Here is a 22,023-nt window from a genome sequence, read left to right on the forward strand (position 1 = left end):
CTTCTTTTTGAGTTGATCAACATGGTATGTCTGACCTCTCTGAATTAGATGGGCCCAGGAGCATAGCCAGGACCTTGCACAGTAGCTGGGCACATAGTTAAGCTAGTGGAGTATATGCTGGAGCCCAAATGCTGGGTAGGTCTGTATCTACCACCACCTGAAAGGTGCTTGCGTTGTTGGTGCATGTGGTACAGTATCTGGAGTCGCAGTCACGCTGACTAATAGAGGCTGTGAACCAAAGATAAGAGGACGACACTTTACTGAAAATGTATTTCACGACGGTGACCATGTGAACGCCCGCAGAACAGTGGCTGTAGCAGGGGGCGGCCAAATACTTTTTCTTAAAAGGCTCTAACGGATTAGACTATTCCCTGGCTATGCCACGGCACAAGCCTGTAGCACTACTCCATGCAATCCTAGTATTTAATAAAATGATTTGATCCCAGAGGTATTTTAAGTTACTGTAGGTTGAAAAGAAAATCTTATGGACAATAAGTGTCCAGGGGAATAATAAGGCCGCAGGGATCATTCTGCAAATATGTTTCTTAGGGAGAAGGAGCGGCTCAGTGAGTAAAGACACTGACTGGCACTGAGCTTGAAGCAGGGGAACCTGGTTCAATTCCCATTGTCGGCTCCTTGTGCCCTTGAGCAAGTCACTTTATCTCCCTGTGCCTCAAGCACCAAAAAACAGATTGTAAGCTCCACGGGGCAGTGACCTGTGCCTGCAAAATGTCTCTGTAAAGCGCTACGTAAAACTAGCAGAGCTATACAAGAACGGGCTATTATTAGTGACAACTTATTCATACACTGTTTTGAATGTGCTTGAACTGCTTGAAGAGTGGGTACACATTATTACTATTACTACTACTACTACTACTACTACTACTACTACTATCAGGATGCATCAACGTTGACATCTTTTGTCATAATTTTACGTAATGTTTGTGTGTTTAAACTAAATCTGTAAGCACAAACTGGACAAACCCCTCTATAAGAAACTTGAAGCAACTACAGTATACATTTTGATTAAATAAACAAATAAATAAATAAATACAAACAGCAGTTTCTCACATCGGATGCAAATGTCAACCGATAGAATAAGCCGCTGGGCACGGTGAATAGAATAACCCTGATCAGAAGACACGCAAGAGATCACATGGAGCCATCTCCCTCAGCCCAGGGGAGACACGTCATACGTTTCCTTTTTACAATGTTTTCCAGACCCTACAACACTAAAAAAGGGGTTAACAGGCCTCACTTACCAACAGATAAGACTGAATCAGCTCTTACCAGAAGTGTTTGTCAGCATCCAACAGAAAGGGCAATGCTAGAGCATATTCTGTTCTCTTCAGGAATGCTCTTCCCCTTTCATGATAGCCCATGGCAAGCATCAGAGACTAGGGACAAAATCAAAGGCAATGGAACAATCAGAAATATTCATGCTTACACAAGGGGTTATGTGGTAAGAAAATTGTGCAAGATGCAGAGGGAAAAAAAAAATAACAGGACGAGAAGCACTGAGATCTAAACAGATATTACATCTCTGGAGGGGGATTTCTCTCCATCACGCAAGTAGCGGTAGTAGAATAACCTGCCAACCTGATGACACATTTGTGGCTTTGTTACTTGTGAGTAATTAACTACTCACACTCCCTCCAATGTGCAATTCAGAACGCTGAACAATGAAATCACGATACAAAATGGCATTAAATAGTACATTAACGCTTCATAAAAGCACAGTGTGTTCCACAGAACCACACTGCAATGCATAACCCAATGTTGGAAATTAAGTTTACTTTCATTAGTGTCTAGCTGAAGACTGAAATGGAACCAGTTCTGAATATATGTGGACAGCCAGTTTAGAACAGCTCTTAGAAGAGCGACGTGGCTCAGTGATTAAAGACACTGACTATAAACAATGATATTGAGTTTGAAGCAGGGGAACCTGTTTCAACTCCCGATGTCAGCTCCTTGTGAGCTTGCCACTTTATCTCCCTGTGCCTCAGGCACCAAAAACACTTAGATTTGTAGGCTCATCTGGACAGGGACTGTGTCGGGAATTGTATTTTAATTGTGAAGCACTTTGAATCCCATTGGGAGAAAAGCACTATATCAAGTAAAATTATTATTAGAAATACTACTTCACATACAGTACATGAACAAAAACAATGATTAGTGGGATAGTATGTATTTGTATGTGTCTATATATCTACTGTATATCTATATGTATCTGTACCATGTTAGCCGAGCTTAATAATAAAAAATGAATAGCCAATGCTGTTCTGTGGCTAACTAAATGCTTTTATTTGTGCGAGCTTTAGAGATACACTGATCTCTTCTTTCGGTGATCTACAATGAATAAAGCCAGAGAGGTTTTTACTTAAAAAACAGTGCATCCTGGAATGTATCTATGCACTGCACAGGGGGAGGGAGAGGCTTCAGTCACATATACATTCCAGGATGCACTGTTTAAGTAAAACCCTTTCTTGCTTTATTTATTGCAACATCGCCGGAAGAGGAGATCAGTGTATCTCGAAATCTCGCACAAATAAAAGCATTTTGTTAGCCACAGAACAGTATCGGCTATTCGTTTTTGAAATATATATATGTAGTGTGTGTGTATAGTGTGTGTGTGTATAGTGTGTGTGATGATGTATGTATGTATGTGTGTGATGTATGTATGTATGTATGTGTGTGATGTATGTATGTATGTATGTGTGTGATGTATGTATGTATGTATGTGTGTGATGTATGTATGTGTGTGTGTGATGTATGTATGTGTGTGATGTATGTATGTGTGATGTGTGTGAGTGTGTGATGTGTGTGAGTGTGTGAGTGTGTGAGTGTGTGAGTGTGTGAGTGTGTATGTGTGTGTGTGTGTGTGTGTGTGTGATGTATGTGTGTGTGATGTATGTGTGTGTGATGTATGTGTGTGTGATGTATGCGTGTGTGTGTGTGTGTGTGATGTATGCGTGTGTGTGTGTGATGTATGCGTGTGTGTGATGTATGCGTGTGTGATGTATGCGTGTGATGTATGCGTGTGTGTGTGTGTGATGTATGTGTGTGTGTGATGTATGTGTGTGTGTGATGTATGTGTGTGATGTATGTGTGTGAGATGTATGTGTGTGGGATGTGTTTATGTATGTATGTGTTGTATGTGTGTTTCTACACATTTTTTTTCCTGCACTTACCGGCAGTCATGTACTGAAAGGCGAAACAGTAGGAAAAAGCAGGCACTAATAACACAGGAACAAAAAGTGGAAGGAAATCCAAGGGAGCGTGTGCCCATTAAAAAGTAAATATTTAATGGATTCTCACAAAAATAACAGCAGCATTACGGGGTACAGAGCCCCCCACCAATGCGTTTCGAGCGCAAGCTCTTTTTCAAGGTGACTTAAAGGTACTCACCTAGCCGTTTTTGTAGTCCCCAGAAGCGCGCCATAATTCATCAGCCGTCCACTTCCTGAAACTTTCCGAAGCGACATCGGCGAGAGAATCCATTAAATATATACTTTTTAATGGGCACACGCTCCCTTGGATTTCCTTCCACATTTTGTTCCTGTGTTATTGGTGCCTGCTTTTTCCTACTGTTTCTCTTGTCAGCACATTGAAAAAACAGAAGCACACTCCCTACTGTGGATGAAGATTGAACAATCTGGATGACATTTCATCCCTTAAGGTTGGAGGAAAGGTAATTTCACCAGCAACAAAGGAAAGGGTTCTTTACAGTAAGGGCAGTTAAAATGTGGAATTCATTACCCATGGAGACTGTGATGGCAGATACAATAGATTTGTTCAAAAAAAAGGTTGGACATCTTTTTAGATGGGAAAAGTATACAGGGATATACCAAATAAGTATACATGGGAAGGATGTTGATCCAGGGATTAATCCGATTGCCAATTCTTGGAGTCAGGAAGGAATTAATTTTTCCCCTTAATGGGGTTTTTGTTTGCCTTCCTCTGGATCAATAAGTAAGTATAGATATAGAATAAAGTATCTGTTGTCTAAATTTAGCATAGGTTGAACTTGATGGACGTACGTCTTTTTTCAACCTCATCTACTATGTAACTATGTAACATATTCTACTCAGAGTGAGTTATTTCTTTCACTTGGACATTCTCCATTCCGATACATTATGCTGGGTCACTTTATTGTGAGGTCCCTTACTACAGTGTTTGTGGGGACCCTAGTCCACTAGTCGGATCATTATGGAGCTGTGATTGTTCTGAATATCTTGGGTCATATCCCTTATTCTTCCACTGGGAAGTACATATTACAGGATTCTTCAATCAAGTATATTTTAATCATTATTGTGGTCTCCTTTGGTACCATATCATAGGCTTTTTTTTCTGAGCACCACACATTTGCTTTTCTTCCATGTACTGGATGTCAGTTTGTGTGCAAATTTACAACTTTGGTGCAAGTTCATCCAGTCAGTCAATCACAAGCGATGACCGTTAGTTTGCCATGGAGGTTTTATAAAAAAATAAATACAAAAGGTAGTATACCACCTTAAATGAAACGTTAACACATTTTCGGTGATGCAAGCTTTTCACTAAACTTTCTGCCTATCAACTCTACGTAAGCTCTTATTATTTTCACGTTCAGAAATCTCCGCTTGCATGTGTTTTTCGGACAGAGAAGGAATGACAGCGTTTTCTTTTGTAGAAGCAATTGGAATGTGATTGAGATCAGTGCAGTGTGATGCAAGTGGCAGATTCAGAGGACAGATCTAGAGTGTGTCTGATCATCTTAACCATGTGTACCGAAGCCAGACAAGACCACAGGAACACACATTGAAAACCAAACCAGATTCTTCCTTTCATCATCTGTAATATCAACTCCGATTAACGGCTAAATGCAGGCACTGAAAAATTGTTTCTAGAATATTCTATTCTTGATGGAGAAACTATTGAACACAAAAAATAAAGCTAACAAATGTCCTAAACCGTCATTTTAATGATTACATTTTGTATCAAAATGGAAACTTTCAAGAACATTCAGGACACAATTTTCAATGCATCAAGATGCAATCTCAGTTAGTTAGCAAAAAAAACCCACAACATATTGAAAAACTTAATGTAATGCAATCATATTCCAAGTAAACATTTGTTTATGTGGGTTTCTTTGGAAAATAATGTTTATTTTGTAATCTGTGCCTTACATTTGAGAGAGCTTGTCAATTAAGTGAAAATGAAGACAAAAAAGGCCGCACACAACTCAGTGTAGTATTAAAAAATAATTTCAATCGTGAATACAGCAGGTAAGTATCGCACGTACATCAAAAAAGCATGTCATGTGGCTAAAGGATTTTTTTGATGTACGTGTGATACTTACCTGCTGTATTCACGATTGAAATTATTTTTAATACTACACTATGAGAGTTGTGTGCGACCTTTTTTGTCTTCATTTTCACTAGTACCTGAGATGACAATCCATCTCCATATGGACTAGGAGCAGCACACGTTCCTAATACTTTACCTAAAACTGTGTCCAATTTCATCACGTTACATTTGTAACAACTGTTTCACTTTTGAATTTATATTGGTATTTATTACCAGTTGATGTATGTCACCATGTGGTTTTGGGGTTAGTGTTTTTACACACCCTTAAAGCTGCAGTTCAGTCAATATCCTGCATGTGTGGTTTTTTTAATAAATCAGTTCTGTAGTAAGAAAGAAAATACTAAAAGTATTTTGTTTTTAAAAAAACAACTTTGAAAGACCAATTTTCTTGAATTCTATTTTAACAGCCATTTGCTAAGGCACTGCCCCTTCATGTCCTGTCACAAGCCCTGGCACACCCCTTTGCCAGCCCTGCCCTCCCTCTAGCACTTGTCAGTGCAGGACTGCTCATGAATATTCATGAGCTTCCACTGACTGACAAGCAGAATATAAACAGATCCCTTCACTAATTATGTCACCAAATTTCGACCTATCAATACATGGAGAACGAATTGACCTGCAGCTATACAGTTCTTTACGTAATTAGAGATTGCACACATAAAACTATTGAAGTTAAAAAAAAAAAAAAAAAAAACTGAACTGCAGCTTTAAACAACAAACATTTGTTTCAATTTCTACATTTGGTGCGCGGGATTTCTTTTCACTTGTCAATCGAGTGTTTACATAACCTCTAGCCCACCTTGGCACTATTGGAGGGCCTATTCATTTACAGGAGGTGGAAAACAACAGTTCTTTGCTTTGGAAAACTCCACTTTAGCACACACTTGTATTGCACAACGAGGAGTAGCTACGGGAAATCAAACTTCTCCAATATCTCAGCATACCATGTTCGCTAGTCCAGTAGCACTCAACCACAGTCCTCCAGACCCCCCACACAGGTCAGGTTTTAAGGATCTCCCAGTTCCAGCACAGGTGGCTCAATCTTCAACTGAGACACTGATTGAGCCACCTGTGTTGAAGCTGGGATATCCTTAAACCTGACCTGCTGGGGGTTCTTGAGGACTGGAGTGGAGCGCCCCATGCATTAGCCAATTACCTAAATTCAAGTCTTACAAATGCCAGTGGCATCGGTTCATTTTGGGCCATGGGGGGCTGCACCTTTAATGGGGAAATCAGAGCACTGTTGAATGAAATGTTTGTTTTTATTTAAGAGCTTGAAAATACAGCTTTCCATGGAAGGCAACCACTTAACTTTCTGCGATTACTAAATTACACCAGCAAGTTGAATATATTTTCCTTAATTCATTTTGTAATGGTTGCTAATATTGCTTACGCTCAATATAAGCTCTAACAAAACAGCTCGGCTCCACCTAATTCCTAGAGGTCATTTTCATCCATCCCGGTTTTGTTTTAGGAGATTTGTGTTTTAGGAATGGAAAAAAGCCCCATGATTGTGAAACTAGCAGTTTGAAAATATACAAAAGTGACAAAATATCATCAATATATCAACATAGTCTCATCACACTATCATGCACTCACCTTTTTTTCCACATGGGGAATTTTCAGCGATTGTCCCGTTTGATTTGCGATCTCCAAGTAAGGCGCGGTATCTGGATCGTATGATTCCCCTGTCATAAAACCAGAGCAGGGCATTTATGAAGAAACAGTATCTGTAGAACAGTGGGGTTCGTTTAACCCCTCTACAACCACATGGATTTAGAGTTGGGCAATATACCAGTAGAATAGTAATACCGTGGTAATAAAAATGGATGGTAACTCGACAATTACCATTGTTTATTACCGTGGTATTCCTATCTGCTGACTGCTGTGGTCGCATGTCTGAAGATGCTGTGTGAAAGGCTTCCTCACCCCTCCCTTCCAGCCGCTGCAGTATGGAAGCCGGCAGACAATCAGAGAGAGGAGTGGGGGCAGGTCAAGAAGCTCCGTGGCTTTCACGTACAGCAGCTTCAAGGAACCATCCGCCTGCTAATCTCCGCTGTTCCTCCCCCCATGCTTCTTAAACCCCCTTTGCCCACATGCCTTTTAACCCCTTCCTGCCAATGCCCTTTAATCCCCTCCTGCCCTCGCCATTGAACCCCGCCACCTCTCCCATGTCTCTTAAATGAGTGCAGGAAAGGGAGGAATGGAGATTAAAAAGGGGGCTTCAGAGGGGTTTTAGTTGTATTTATTGTAAAATAAAAATATACTAAAACATTCACTTTTTTTACATTCGTTATGAATGACATGCATTTTTATAAGAATTATATTTCACAATAAACGACTTGGAACAGTTTCTGATGACTTTACATTTTTTTGTTTTCTATTGGGCATTGATCCTGATAATTCACTTAATATCACTATTGCCCTACCCTACATGGGTTAAAAAAGAATGCAAGATTGTTGTGAAAAAAACCCAAAAAACAAACAAACACAGTTCTGATGTACATGGATCTTTAAACTTTTCAGTGCTGTGGGGAGCCTCATACACAATTCTTGATCCTACCACTTGCTGTCTAACGCGGCTTAGGGGTCCATGTTAAAAATGGATAAGAAGCAAAAATTGTTCATTTGAATGGCACTACCCAGAATCCCTGGCGGCAGTGGAAGCATTGTATGCTAAGAGAAAATGGGGAAAGCCAGGTCTGTGGACTGGTCTGAGACATGAATGTGCTCACATATGGTATTTTTTTATCTGCTGATCCTAAAACAGAATTGGCCATTAATGCCTCTCTGGATGAACTATAAAGCTCTTTGGACACACAATGTGTCTAATAAATATGATTTTGTGAATCTTACTTGCTGTGGCTACAATGCAAATCTTGGTCAATCCTTAATTCAACTATTAACTTAAAAATAAATGTTTTTATAAGAAGCCTTTTCACGCATGTGATTCCAATTCTTTTCCTTAACATGCTAGGAAGCCCATTTGCGCTATTGATGGGTGTAAGTATGTAATCGACTGTTTAGCAAACTTGTGAAGCAGAAAATTGGTTTATAAGACACGTGTGTTATATTAATGCATTGTGACAGAGTAGCTCAACTACAATGCAAGGGAAAGGATGTTATGAAAAGAACTACAGGTACATGAAATACAGTTATTAATGTACAAATTGCACATGACATGACATTTTTAACATCGCATACCTCTCTGTGCAAGAATTTCCAGCCCCTTCTTAGTCCGCATCATCTTCTTTTTAACGCTCTCATCTCTCTTCACCGTCTCCTCTTTTTCTCTCTCCTCCTCATGGGTTCTTTTTCTTGCTTCCTCCTCTGTGTAGTTCATCTCGAGCACTAGCACTTTGACATTATGGCTGATGCCTTGATCTTCAAGAGTTTTGCCTAATGGTAGAAGACAGACATGCTGTTTAGGACGGACTTTCCCCCTCCCCCCCCCCCCGTTTTCCTTTTTAAATGCATGACCAAGCTTAACTGAAAATTACAATATAGGAACATTACTTTTCTTTTGCTTAGAATTACTCGCACAATGCACTGCAGCAGGGCCGATGTAAGACTTTGTCCAACTAGGCAGACGCCTAGTGCGGCAAAATTTGGGGTGGGCAACAACGGATGAGGAGGATGGTGGCAGAGGGCAGTGAGGCTTACAGACCTTGACAACACATTAACTGCGGTTTTCATTTGAGAACACACACGTATATTTTTTACAGCTGATACTTTTATTATCCAAGACCAAATACATTTTAGAGAACCAAGGTGTGTTGTTTTTGTTTTTTTGAAGCAGCCAATCTCCTATACTATAGGACCTATATGCTCCTACGCCCTTTTACCAAGTTGCTCACTCATGCAAATAGATAAAGTTGCCGCAAATCATAAATCACTAAGAATGGAACATGAAATTGACTATTGCCATTAACCTAGCATTTTAATGTCCCATTTCGGAGATTTTGATACATATTTCCCATTGTGTTTTTGTATAATTTTGACCATGGACCTTGCTTGTTACCTGTATCAATATTTTTCTTGATGTGCACAAAAAGGATAAAAGACCATATTTACTAAGTGGTGCTATGCCATAAGACACTTTATAGTCCATTACGTAATAACCCATTCAAGCTGTAAGAAATCTGGCTTGATAAAGGTGTCTTATGTAATAGCACTGCTTAGTAAATATGGGCCCACATCTCTTGTGTAGAGAAAACCTAAGAATGATAGCAAACAAAGACCCCCACACCCTCACCCTTTTTTTCAATCCACCCTACCCGGTTTATATTTCCTATGGTAATTTCTGCCTGAGGCGAGTTGCTATCATTTCGCCCACAATCATCCTATTAAATAAAAACATAAAATAAAAACAAAACAAACGGTTGCACTGCCATTGGAAAAATGTTACAAGACATCCCACAGAGTGGCCACAAAGAGGAGGCCGCTCCACATCTGCAAAACATTACATTCTCCAGAAGAGAAACTTTGTGGCTCAGATATCAGCTCCAGAGTTTCCAGCAAGAAGCCGGCTGTCCGTTGTTTGACAGGCCTAATGAGTAATGTGCGTATGTGTGTATGTGTGTGAGATAATCAAATGGAGCTCATCTGGAACATATTGGTGTGGTTGAAAAGCCCAAGGCATGAAGAACAATGCAAAGCAACTGGCTGATGTGAAGATGGCCACTTTTGAACACTGTGGAGTCTTTATGTTTCGGATAACCTGAGAACAGAATCCAGTATTTAGATTCCATTACACGACTAAAGGGGCAGTCCCTCCAGAGACCAAAGTGAACTAATAAAGGTGATAAGATTAATAGGTTGGAAATAGGTGACTGACAAATTAGACAACCGTAATCATTTGTAAGTAATTTTTTTTAATGTAATGGTCTCCAAAGTAGCCAAATGTGTTGAAGTGTCTTTATGATCTCTCGTGTGAGAAGACTGTAATCTCTTAAGTATACAGGTAAACTACGAGAGTTCAGCTCCTCTGTTGTATTGTAAAGAAAATTGTTGGATTCCCCAAACTTGAAGATGTCTTTTTATTCCTCCCTAATGGCCACTGTTCAAGGTAACATGCTGTAGGTTTTGGGATAAAATCAGGGGGTACAGTACAAGTGAATGTTCAGTAGATGGCATTAAAGGAGCAATTCAGGCACTTTTTTTTTTTTTTTACACAGGATTGAAGGAGGGGGTCTCCGGAGCTGAGCCCCATTCATTTCAGCTCTGGGACTCCCTGCTTCCCGAGATACGTACCTCTAAAGGGGGTGAAGTAATCTTTGCAAAGTTTAAAGCTGCTGCAGCGGGCCAGTAGGAAGCCGAGTAGAGGTGAGAACTACTAACAGCTCCAAAAAACAGCTTCAATAAAAAGTAAATCAGAACAAGTCTGAATATACCCAGAATAATGTCCAGAAAAATATAAATCGGAGTAATGTGTGGATTAACATCTGCAGCATCAAACAGGCAAGTGGTGAAGTATGTCACGAAATGACGAATATAAGAGGAAACCGGAGGGGAAAGATGGACATATGTTGGGGAACTAGGTGGGATAAGAGAAGCTGTAATAAACAAAACCTCTACTTTGCTTTTCCGTTGCGTGGTTCCCAGCCCTCACTTCTGCATCCCCTTGATCCGGCGGTACTAAAATCAATACCTGGATTCCTCTATGTAAATCCTGGAGCTCCCGAGTGCTGGCGCCAAATTGAAGATAGGGCTACAGACCGTCCGGGAAGAGGCTCCTGTTGATCTCCTGTTACACGTGGGGTTACCCGGCTTCCGTCGACGTTCTCCCGTGATGCATCACGTGTGTCCACAATAGCTGCGCTGCGGATGTGCGTCACTTCCAATCGACAAACCATGAAATGTAGAAAAGATTGGTAGACAGTCAAAATCCAAAGAAAGTAAGCACCAATCAACTCACCAGATAGAAAAAATAAAATTAAAAAAAAGATTAATTACATATCTAAAAAACAAAGAACATGAAATACAAGACAAAAAAACTTCTCCTACGCGTTTCGGACTCTGCAGCCCTTTCTCAAGGAGTGTAATGCGGGTATGGTAGTAGAGAATATAAATAGCCCCTCCTCTGAACTCTGAAACAGCTGTAATTGATGTAGATAATTAAAAATACATTGGCATTCATTAGATGTAATTGATTTTGAAAATTGCTTAACAGTTAGAGTATATAAACATAGACCTTGTATTCAATGCCAATGTATTTTTAAATATCTACATCAATTACAGCTGTATCGGAGTTCAGAGGAGGGGCTATTTATATTCTACACAACCATACCCCCATTACACTCCTTGAGAAAGGGCTGCAGAGCCCGAAACGTGTAGGAGAAGTTTTTTTGTCGTGCATTTCATGTTCTTTGTTTTTTAGATATGTAATTAATAAATCTTTTTTATTTTATTTTTTCTATCTGGCGAGTTGATTGGTGCTTACTTTCTTTGGATTTTTGCTGTCTACCAATCTTTTCTACATTTCACAGTAGGAAGCTGACCCTGATGAAGTCACGGCTTCCTATTGGCCCCGCAGGGCGCGGGAGCTTTAAAAAGCAGCCACTGCCCAAACTCTGCTAGCCGAGCGTCTTCCGGCACCCCCATACGGAATATCGCCGGAAGCAGGGGGGTCCCCGGAGCGGAAATTAATGGGGTCCAGCTCCTGAGACCCCTGCTTCAATCCTATGTTAAACATGTATTTATTTATTTGAAATCACCCGCATGGATTGACATTGTATCACGGTACTGCACTCAGAGAGATTCACTTCAGTGACTTAACGAGCAATCACAGCCATCAAGCTTCTGTGAAACACCCTGAAGCATGTGTCAGCTCTGTGTGATTTTGGAATTGACTACGTTGGGGCAGGAGGGGTTTAAATAACCTCTCTTCCTGTCTCTCTCCTTAGGCCCCGCTCACACAGCGCGTTACACGACGTGCGCACGCGCTCGTCACAGATTCCTGGCGGCCAATGGTAGTGTTCAGTATTGAAACTGCCATTGGCTACAAAGTGCGGCGTCGACACTGCTGCAGTCACGTGAGTCTTTTCAATCTGTGATCTCTGGCTGCAGCAGCGTGACGTCAATTTCAGCCCTTAGCCCTACTTGCTCTATCATCAGTTTTGCTTCCCTCTCCCGCTGAGAACACCCATCCATCTCTCCATTTCCTTATTCATGCTGCTCATCTCAGTTCCTCTTCCCCACTGCCTCTAACTTCCCCCATTCTCCTTCTATACAGAGACACCCGTACACCTTGTGTTGCATCATTCCGTCTGCTGGGGACGATCACACATCGCTCAGCAGACAGAGGCGCACGGACGCTGCGTCGCGAAGTCCCCAGTGTGAACGCAGCCTTAGACATGTGAAAAAGACATGTTCATCAAGTTCAACCTATGCTCAAATTTAGCTTAAATGAAAGTTTGCACCTTTCCAAGTGCCAACATGTAACTGATTAATCTAAACTGGATTTTACAGAGATGTAATTGGTCAACCCTGCCATACAGATGCAGTAGAGGTCATTACTCCTGCTGGTTTAATGCTGCAGGAGATACAATACTGGCTCCTACATCTGTACTGTATCTCTCTTATCCTCCAGTGCGGTTACAAGCACATGAGGAGCGGCTGCCTTTCCCCCTGCTCCTTCTCTAGAGATGTGCAAATTCATCACCGAGGATCGCGAATCAGGTTGCAAGTTTCATCTAAAAAAAAAAAAAAATCGTGTTGCAAAAACAGCTACTGTAGCTGTGCAAATTTGTTTTGTCAAGATTGAAAGTCAACAGTTTATGGTCACCTAGCCCTTTATTTATGCCCATTTCTGGGAATTCTGTCAGCAAGTGACAAAGTTCTGGTGAAATGTCATGGTAATCCGGTGACTATGTTGCTTCTATGCCTCTTTTGGGGAATTTTCAGAGCAATGTAAACTTTTGCAGAAAATGTAAGCGAAAATACAAAACGTACTTTGAGGGGAAAAAACAAGCGCATTTGAAGACATCCGCACACCTCTACCCTTCTCACATGTACTCACCATTTTCCTGTGGGACGTGGCGGGCAGACACTACCACACGACTTGCATAATTTGCAATCAATGCTGCACAACTAAAAATCATGTGATACCCATTACATATGATATATTATACTGAATCAATTATCTCCGTTGCCTGCAATCTAAAGTTACAGTATGTCTCAGAAAGACAAATACATGCAGGACTTACATTTTGCTGGATTTGTAAAATACAATACGGCATATTCTTTACATTATTATTCTTTGCAGCTGGATTAATGAAAGCTTTCATGGTGATTAAAGTTTACAAGTTCTACTAATCATATAGGTGTAACATGCATCACAACGTGCATCACAACGTGCATCACAACGTGCATCACAACGTGCATCACAACGTGCATCACAACGTGCATCACAACGTGCATCACAACGTGCATCACAACGTGCATCACAACGTGCATCACAACGTGCATCACAACGTGCATCACAACGTGCATCACAACGTGCATCACAACGTGCATCACAACGTGCATCACAACGTGCATCACAACGTGTTGATGGGTAGTTTTTTTTATAAACTTGATTTTCGGTGATGACGAGGATATTGGTGGCAGGATCCCCTTAAAACCGTCACAATAGCAAACTTTCAGTTTATAAAAGATTATCGGACACTTGCTCGAAAAAGGTCCCAAGACCATTTATTAGCTATACATTATATACATATACATGTATACCCGAGGACTTTTTCAAACAAGTGAATGATCATCTTTTTTCAACTAATAAAATACATGCCTCCAAGTTCATTATGCTCAGTCATGGGTTAACTCAGTGGTGCGTAACTCCAATCCTCAAGCCCCGCAAACAGATCAGGCTTTCAGGCTATCCCTGATTCAGCACAGGTGGTGCCATCAGTCCCTGCTTCAGCACAGGTGGCTCAAGCAGAGGCTCAGTCTTTGAGCCACCTGTGCTGAAGCTGGGATATCCTGAAAACCTGACCTGTTGGGGGGGAGGGGTGTGTGGGGGCTTGAGGAGCCCTCCTGCGTTAACTTAACAGATCCGGTGTTAATTCCAATTCAACGCCGGATCGGGCAAGTTAAACCGGGAAAAAGCTTAATAAATCTGCCCAGTTGTTGCCCTCTTTTTAATTTGGATCAGAGGTTCCTGCCATGCCCAATTAGGCATTAAACAATACAATCAATTACAGGCCTCTCGGGTACCAAATGGTATCAAATACACACTTAATTCTTGATGTACCCCATGAAGACATTTCTGTAGCATGAAAAGTACTGTATAACACACACTTTCAAATGAGTTATCAATTATGAATAGCTAAGTGCTTATTCATCAGGGCCTGTGAAATCCATTTGTCACATGCTTATTGCTACAACTGGGAGGTTTTTTTTTTGTTGGTGGGTGTGTGTACACAAACACATTGTAATTTAAAAAAGTGTCCAGTAAATAAAAATACCACTTGTGGTGCATTTGCATGTCTCAGACAGGTCTGTAACACTGTCTTTCCCCATTATCGCCTAGCAAACAGTGCTTCCACTGCAGTCAGGGATTCTGGGAAATTACATGCAAATTAGCAAAAGAAATGGGTATAGCCTGCACACAATGTTTATAAAAAGATAGATAAGTCGTCAAAAAAGGTACTGGAACATTCAGGGTAGTCCTGTCCACACTACCCATGGATATATGTAGGCAAGAAAAAAAAAAATGTATGCAGCATTCTGAAAGAATCAAGCACAATTTATGTTCTAAAAATGCATTAACTTGGAGCTTATTGCAGGACAAAAAACAGAACTGGTAACGTTTCAGGAGAGCGGCCCTTACGCCAGATCACTGGGGGTGATCACACTAATGGGCTGCTCTCCTGAAACGGTATCAATTCTGGTTTTTGTCCTGCAATAAGCTCCAAGTAAATGCATTTTTATAGCCTAAAATGTTCTCGATTCTTTTAGTGGGCTGCATACATTTTCTCTTGTCTACAGATATGCAAATGTGTAATACGGCAGGCATGAATTTATAGGGGTCCATGTCAAAACGGATGAGAAGTAAAGAGCAAAACACTGCTCATTTGCATGTCATTACCCAGAATCCCTGGCTGCAGTGGAAGCACTGTGTGCTAAGCGGCAATGGGGAAAGACAGGTTTGCAGACCTGTCTGAGACATGCAAATGCACCACAAGGGGTATTTTTATTTACTGTTGTGAAAGCTGTAAAAATATTACAACAAAGATTCAGTTACCAAATGAGTTTATTAAGCATTCAGGTGCACACAGGAGACAGCTTATAAACAAAGCTCTCTCACAGGTATACGGCCTACACAATATATTTATACCCCAATAGTAAAGCTCACGCCCCCTTTATGGGGTGGTTTGTACGTCATAACATATACGTACAAGATAAACAAAATGAATATGAGAACATCAGTTTAATAACATAAATGTATAAGGAAAACAAAATGAATATCAGAGTCAGCTAAAATCATTATGCAAGCTTGTAACCTTTCCCCCATATACGCAGCCTTCAGGGTCTCCTGTGTTTATGCATTCCTTACGGGGTACATTGACCGTGAAACCCAACCTTGTGTCTCTTTTTCCTACCACTTTAAATGTGAAAAGTGACTGCTATCTCTAATTCCCGCTACACAGCGGCCGCTCTCTATCTCAAGGTTGTCTTGTAGCTGGCGATGGCATATCAACAAATTTGCTGAGAGCGAAAACTTTCTTTCAGACCCGAGCTTCCATTTCATGCTTCCAAGCAGGCAAACACCAAAATGGATGACAGACAAAATGGCTGCTTAGATCTTATTGCTGTTTAATTGAGACCCCCCCCCCCATGTCACTCTCACTGTACACTGCACAGTGGAGGGTTTTTGTCACTTTTTTTTTACTCACCATAACTTTTTAAAAGCAAATGTTTGGAGTCCAGCTTGTGTATGTTAGGGTTCCATCTTGTGGGCAAATGAAGTAAAGCAGCTTTCCCATTTAAAAATGTAAAGTACAGTATAGCAATATCTTCCATGGCTCATTGTATGTTAACAAGTCCTGAAATGCGTGCCATAAACTAAGCTTTATTTTGGCTGCTCAGATCAACATTAAAAAGCCACCAAAGTAACCCTTTTTTAATTAACTCAAATAATTACTTGTTGATTGTGTGGGTACATACTGTATGGAGAATAGCTAGAGAAATGTGATAAAGCGCTGACCTTTCGCTCACCCAACATAATATACAGTACTTAGGGCGGCACAGATGAACAACAGTAGAGTTCTGAAGAAGAAGACTTAGAAGATGGGGGTTACAGCTGAGAAACATGGAAGAGTAATGGGGGAACAGGGAAGTAGGTGGAAGTAGTTAGCTTTTCTGCAAAAGGAACATCTGACCTGGATTCTTATTTCCCCACATAACAAATACAGGCTTATGTCTTCCTCTGGGGCTGAGGCACAGAAGGTCAAGGACACTGTGTTCCAGAAGCATTCAGGATAAAGGACACTGTGTTCCAGAAGCATGGAGGGTAAAAGTTCTCTGTGTTCCAGAGGCATTCTACATAGGGGGCATCTTTCATACAGTTTACTAAACACACCTTTCAAAACCTCACATTTGTAACCAACAAACCTAGAATTTGACAGCCGATAAGAACCACTTGTCCATCAAGTCCTCCCATTTCCTGTGTGCTGTAAAACCTCAGAACCATTCGATCCTTGGCATTCTTTCATATTTAGGATAGTCTTGTCTAACCCCAAGTAGTTTTTAATTCCCTTACTGCAGGGGTGCGCAAACTTCTTGAGCTGCGCGCCCCTGCTCAGGAGCCGCAGCGTTTGCGCCCCCCCTCTCTCCCAATGACTGCGTCAAATGACGTCGCGGGTCATGTGACGTCACATGACCCCGTTGCGTCATTTGACGCGTATGGCCATGGCGACGTGTGACGTCACATGACCCGTGGCGCCGAATGACGCCACATTGCCATGGCGACACGTCACCACAGACCCGGCTGGCAGCAGGTAAGTGATTTACAGAGGCCTCACGCCTCCCACGGAATTTCATTTAAATGCCATGGGGAAGAGCGCGGGGCCTCTGTAACCGCCCACGCCCCCCTACAAATTCTCCCGCCCCCCCCCCCATGGGGTGCTCGCCCCCCAGTTTGCGCGCCACTGGCTTACTGTATAACCTCCTACTACCTCTGCTGGAAGGCTATTCCACATATTCACTACCCTTTCTGTAAAGAAGTACTTCCTCACATTTCCCCTGAGACTGCCACCCCCCAGCTTTAGAGAACGGCCTCTTGTTCTAGCACTCCTCTGTCTTTGGAATATGCTTCCCTCCTGTACTTTGTTGAAACGCTCTATGTATTGGAAAGTTTCCATCATATCCCCCCTCTCCCTTCTACTACAGTATGTAAGCTTTAGATATTAAGTATTTCCTGATGTCTTATGCTGTTGATCATGCACCATTTTAGTAGCCCTTCTTGGGCTGACTATGTCCTTCTAAAGATATGGTCTCATTACTATAGCCATGAACCAATAGCCACAGACAAAGAGGAAGGAACGTAGATAAACATACCAATTTCAAGTTTTTTCTTGTTTATAAAGATTTTAATGTAGTTTTCTTGAAGTCCATACGTTTGTGATATCCTGTGTGAGAAGTAAAGAAAAGGGATCACAAAATGGTCCATGGCCAGGTGAACAAACTTCTCAGAGTTACACGTTATTAATACAGAGGGCAGTATAATTAGAATATTACAGGGTCTGCAATTATCACAGAGATCATCGCTCTGAAGTAACAATTAAAATAACAATTTTGCTATACTGTATTAAAATATATATTAAGTGATTCCTTATGATGTTTTTGAAAAAAAATAAAATAAAAATAGGATGCAGACAGTGTTTAATCCCCTGGCAGCACATTTCTTAGAAGAGCTGAGTGATGTCCTGCAGTCACTGCAGGTGTTGCCTACAAAACGGAGTTCAAAATGCGACCAACAACCGCAGTTTCTTGGGAATGAATAGTACTTTTGAAAAAAGTGAGATCTCCAAACATTACTGTATCCTTAATACTGTATCTCCAGTTACTCCAAGTCCAAGAGATATTAGCCGATATCAAACGTTTTGCAAGCCGGTGAGACTCCATTTTGTGGGGAAAAAACGGCCAAAGGCCACTTCGTTGCTGGTTTATACACTAAATTTTGATGTTGCTGGAATGAGTTGTTGGAAAGTACAGGGTCAAAAACGTTTAAAAAAATAAGCTGGGATACATCTAATTACTAAGGACTTGTACTGTGAAAAATTTTACTGGGGTTGAAAAAGTAGGGGTTTAGGAGTGTGACAGAGTTTGGATGCAGTCACATTTCTATATATCCCTTAAAGGGAGCTTCAGTGGAGATTTGCCTGTCTCTTTCCAATCACCCCTTTCTCTATGCCTCCTCTCCAGGCCACCATTGCTAAACTCTAAGCAAAAGAATGCGAGCAGTCTCCAAATGATTTTTGGGCCAGCTTGGTACACTTCCTACAGACATGAGATAACCATGCTCAATTCAGGACAAGCGATGATACGAGGAAAGACGTTTCTGATCGGTATTCCAGTTGACAGCTGGATCTCTTTTTGCAATTGAACTACTCAGGAAGATTTAATTTTAATATCTCACTGGGATATCCAGGTAGATTGCACCATACAATGGGAAAGCCCCAGATTTAAATGGTATTGTGTGTCACCAGAAATTAACACGCATGCAACATACAATTATATTATTATATAAAGCATGGGTGGGCAAGTCCAGTCCTCAAGGCTCCCCGACATGTCAGGTTTTAAGAATATCCCTGCTTCAGCACAGGTGGCTCAATCAGTGATTGGTGGTGGCCCTTGAGGACTTCACTTGGCCACCCCTGACATAAAGCACTTAAATAGAGTCCCACACATTTACTATTGTCCAATAAGTTCATTAATTCCAATTTGCCAACAAGAAAATGTGCCAACAGACAACCAATGTTCTGGTCTAAATGTGCTCGAAGGCTGGTTGTCTGATCACGGGACAATAAATGCAGCACCTTTTCCAATTGATAATATAAAGTGCATGAATAAATATAACGCTCGTAATATATCTTATAGGTGTCTATGGTGTTCTGCAACTCATCCGGTGGGGCACCCATTATTACAAGAGACATTCTGACTGCAGCATAGTATACACAGTCTTCTTACTTTAAAAGCCTTTTACACAAATAAAGTGCTGAGTATTTTTAAAAGGTTTTAAAGAGTTAAAGATTTATATACACACACACACACACTTACTGATACTTCAACTCCTTGCCAGTGACATTTAGTGGCGTCTCCATAAAGTTCTTGGATCCCTATTAAAGAGGATACAAGAAACCCAACATTACATTTACACACACACACTTCATGTTAAACAAAAGAAAGGAATAATCAACACTAAATGAACTCTCTGCACTACACAATATATTTCCCCAATTGTGTTTTTTAACCCTCTTCCTTGAACAGATCTGATTTAGTAATAATCAATAATTAACCATGCACACTTATCTTATATGTGAATGGTGATTAGCTGGTCAATTCGGGGCTGCTGGGATGTCCCAATGGATAGGGGTGAGAGACACCAACATATTTCTACCTTCTCAAAAACAGAAAAATACTATTGAATATGTGGACTCAAATCACACAGCAGATCTGCCATACTGATTCTATTTGCATCCTAACCACACCGAGATTCATTCTTCTCTAATGGTTTCTCTATAGGCAAGTTTAGGAACCATTGAGGACAGCCAGTGAAGTTTACCTGCCGTATATGTTAGTTTTAGACTTGAAAGCATGACATTATACTTGGACTTGAGTGCTCTAGCACTGCCAGCAAAGATCCCAGTATGACCATTTATACAGTAGATAAGACTGCTTACTTTATTCAGCTTCCGTGGCAGGAAGACCTGAAGTGTGGCCACTCCCTTTGTTTTAAAAGCTTGGTTTCCTGTGCCACGTTGGATTGCCGAACAGCGGATTTCTTCCAATGCACTTGCAATATCATCAACACTGTATTTCAACTTGTCAGAATATTTCCGAGTAAGATCCTAAGTAAAACAAGACACTCAATCAGATTTGACACTGTATAAGGATTAGTCAGTTTCAACTAAGTTGCAGATTACTGTTAAGCGTGATATGTTAACATGTTGTGCCTGATTAAACATGGTGTTGGAATAAGCACATTTTAAAAAGGATAATACAATGTATTTTGAATCTGCCAAAAACACCGCAATCACTTTAAAACATCCATTGACTTCGAAGTGTACTAAATTAGACTCCAAGTTTGCACCAATTAATTGCCCATCAAAAAGCTGCCTGTGAAGTCATCACAAGTGCACCGAGTGACTCTTGGTAGTTTATCCTGGTCACTCAATCTCTAACGGTAAAACTGCTGAATGACCTTGATAACATTACTAGGAGAGGCTCAAAAATGCTTTGGATCTTGAGAAAATGTTATTGCCATATGCCTCCCTTCCTGGGTTGAGCTCGTCCAATCTGGACAACAATAACTATTCGATCAGCTAAAGAAGTATTTTACCAAACGTACTATTACAATAAAGTTAATATACTGTATACATCACAGTCTATATTGTAACGCTAAACTGGTTTCCCCTTCTGTTTCATGTATTACCTTATGTACAGTTGCACATTTCCGTATTACTGTAAATTTCAATCTTGCACTTACAGTATAAATCGGAAAGTGAATTATACACATTTTCTTTCTACTGCAACTTACTTTCATTTAAAGCACTCACCACCCTTTTTCTTTACAGGATGCTAACTGGAGGGTCCCCCAGAGCTGAAATGCTCAATTTTCAGCTCTGGGGACCCCTACTTCACAAGATACTTAGCTGTGAAGTTACAGGGTTTAAATCTCGCTCCAGGGGAAACAAACCTTGAGCCAATAGAAAGCCGCCACATCAGCTGCGGCTAACTATTGGACAGCTATTTAAATCTAATTTAAAAACCAGGAAGTACTACTAGTATCACCAGGAGGTCCCCGGAGATGCAAATAGCACGGGTCTACTCTGGGGTACTCCCCAGTTCTAATCCTGTTACAAAATAAAATTGGTAGATAAAGGAGCAATCCGAGACAGCAATTTTTTTTTTTTAATATAGAATTGAAGCAGGGGGGGGGGGGGGTGTCTCCAGAACTGAACCCCATTCATTTCAGCTCCGGGATTTGGGGAGTATTTGTATTAGAGATGAGATACTTGGTGCAAAACAATAATGTGATATGAAAGTTTGTCTCAATAATGTGGTTTCCTTTTTCGTTCATTAAATCTGCCAGGTGGCTGGAATATCTGTGGCTAAGAATTTGCCTCAAATAGAAAAAGTCATTTTTTCCCACCACATTTTTGGAAGCCTAAGAGAGAGGGCCTAGGAGGTTTACTCCTGTGCCACCTGTTACAAATACATGTAATGTAGTATGGGAAATATGCCCACCCAAACACAACAATGTTCACGTATATTACCTATTAGGCTCTGACTCCAAAGAGATCCCAATATCTGGTCCAAAGCCCTGAACTATTCTTACATATTGACAACTCATTTTACTCAAGGATGTGTAAAGATATACCGCATAGTACAGCAAATCGACAAACTTCTGAGTACTCTCAATATATAAAAAGATAAATCAACCAAACTATGATA

General features: G+C 40.8%; 1 protein-coding gene across 3 annotated transcripts in view; it reads right to left on the reverse strand.

Annotated features, from left to right (window-relative positions):
• NUB1 (negative regulator of ubiquitin like proteins 1) overlaps positions 1-22,023 on the reverse strand; it is a 64,590-nt gene that overhangs the window by 33,948 nt on the left and 8,619 nt on the right. For all 3 annotated transcript variants that reach the window (XM_075587906.1, XM_075587904.1, XM_075587905.1), the window contains exons 3-8: positions 20,250-20,417; positions 19,627-19,685; positions 17,905-17,975; positions 8,551-8,745; positions 6,946-7,034; positions 1,291-1,397 (exon numbers count right to left, since the gene is read on the reverse strand). In XM_075587906.1, coding sequence (XP_075444021.1) covers positions 1,291-1,397; positions 6,946-7,034; positions 8,551-8,745; positions 17,905-17,975; positions 19,627-19,685; positions 20,250-20,417 — 689 coding nt within the window. The remainder of the gene's footprint in view (positions 1-1,290; positions 1,398-6,945; positions 7,035-8,550; positions 8,746-17,904; positions 17,976-19,626; positions 19,686-20,249; positions 20,418-22,023) is intronic.

The sequence above is a fragment of the Ascaphus truei genome, chromosome 2, assembly GCF_040206685.1.
Source record: "Ascaphus truei isolate aAscTru1 chromosome 2, aAscTru1.hap1, whole genome shotgun sequence".
NCBI classification, from domain to species: Eukaryota; Metazoa; Chordata; class Amphibia; order Anura; family Ascaphidae; genus Ascaphus; species Ascaphus truei.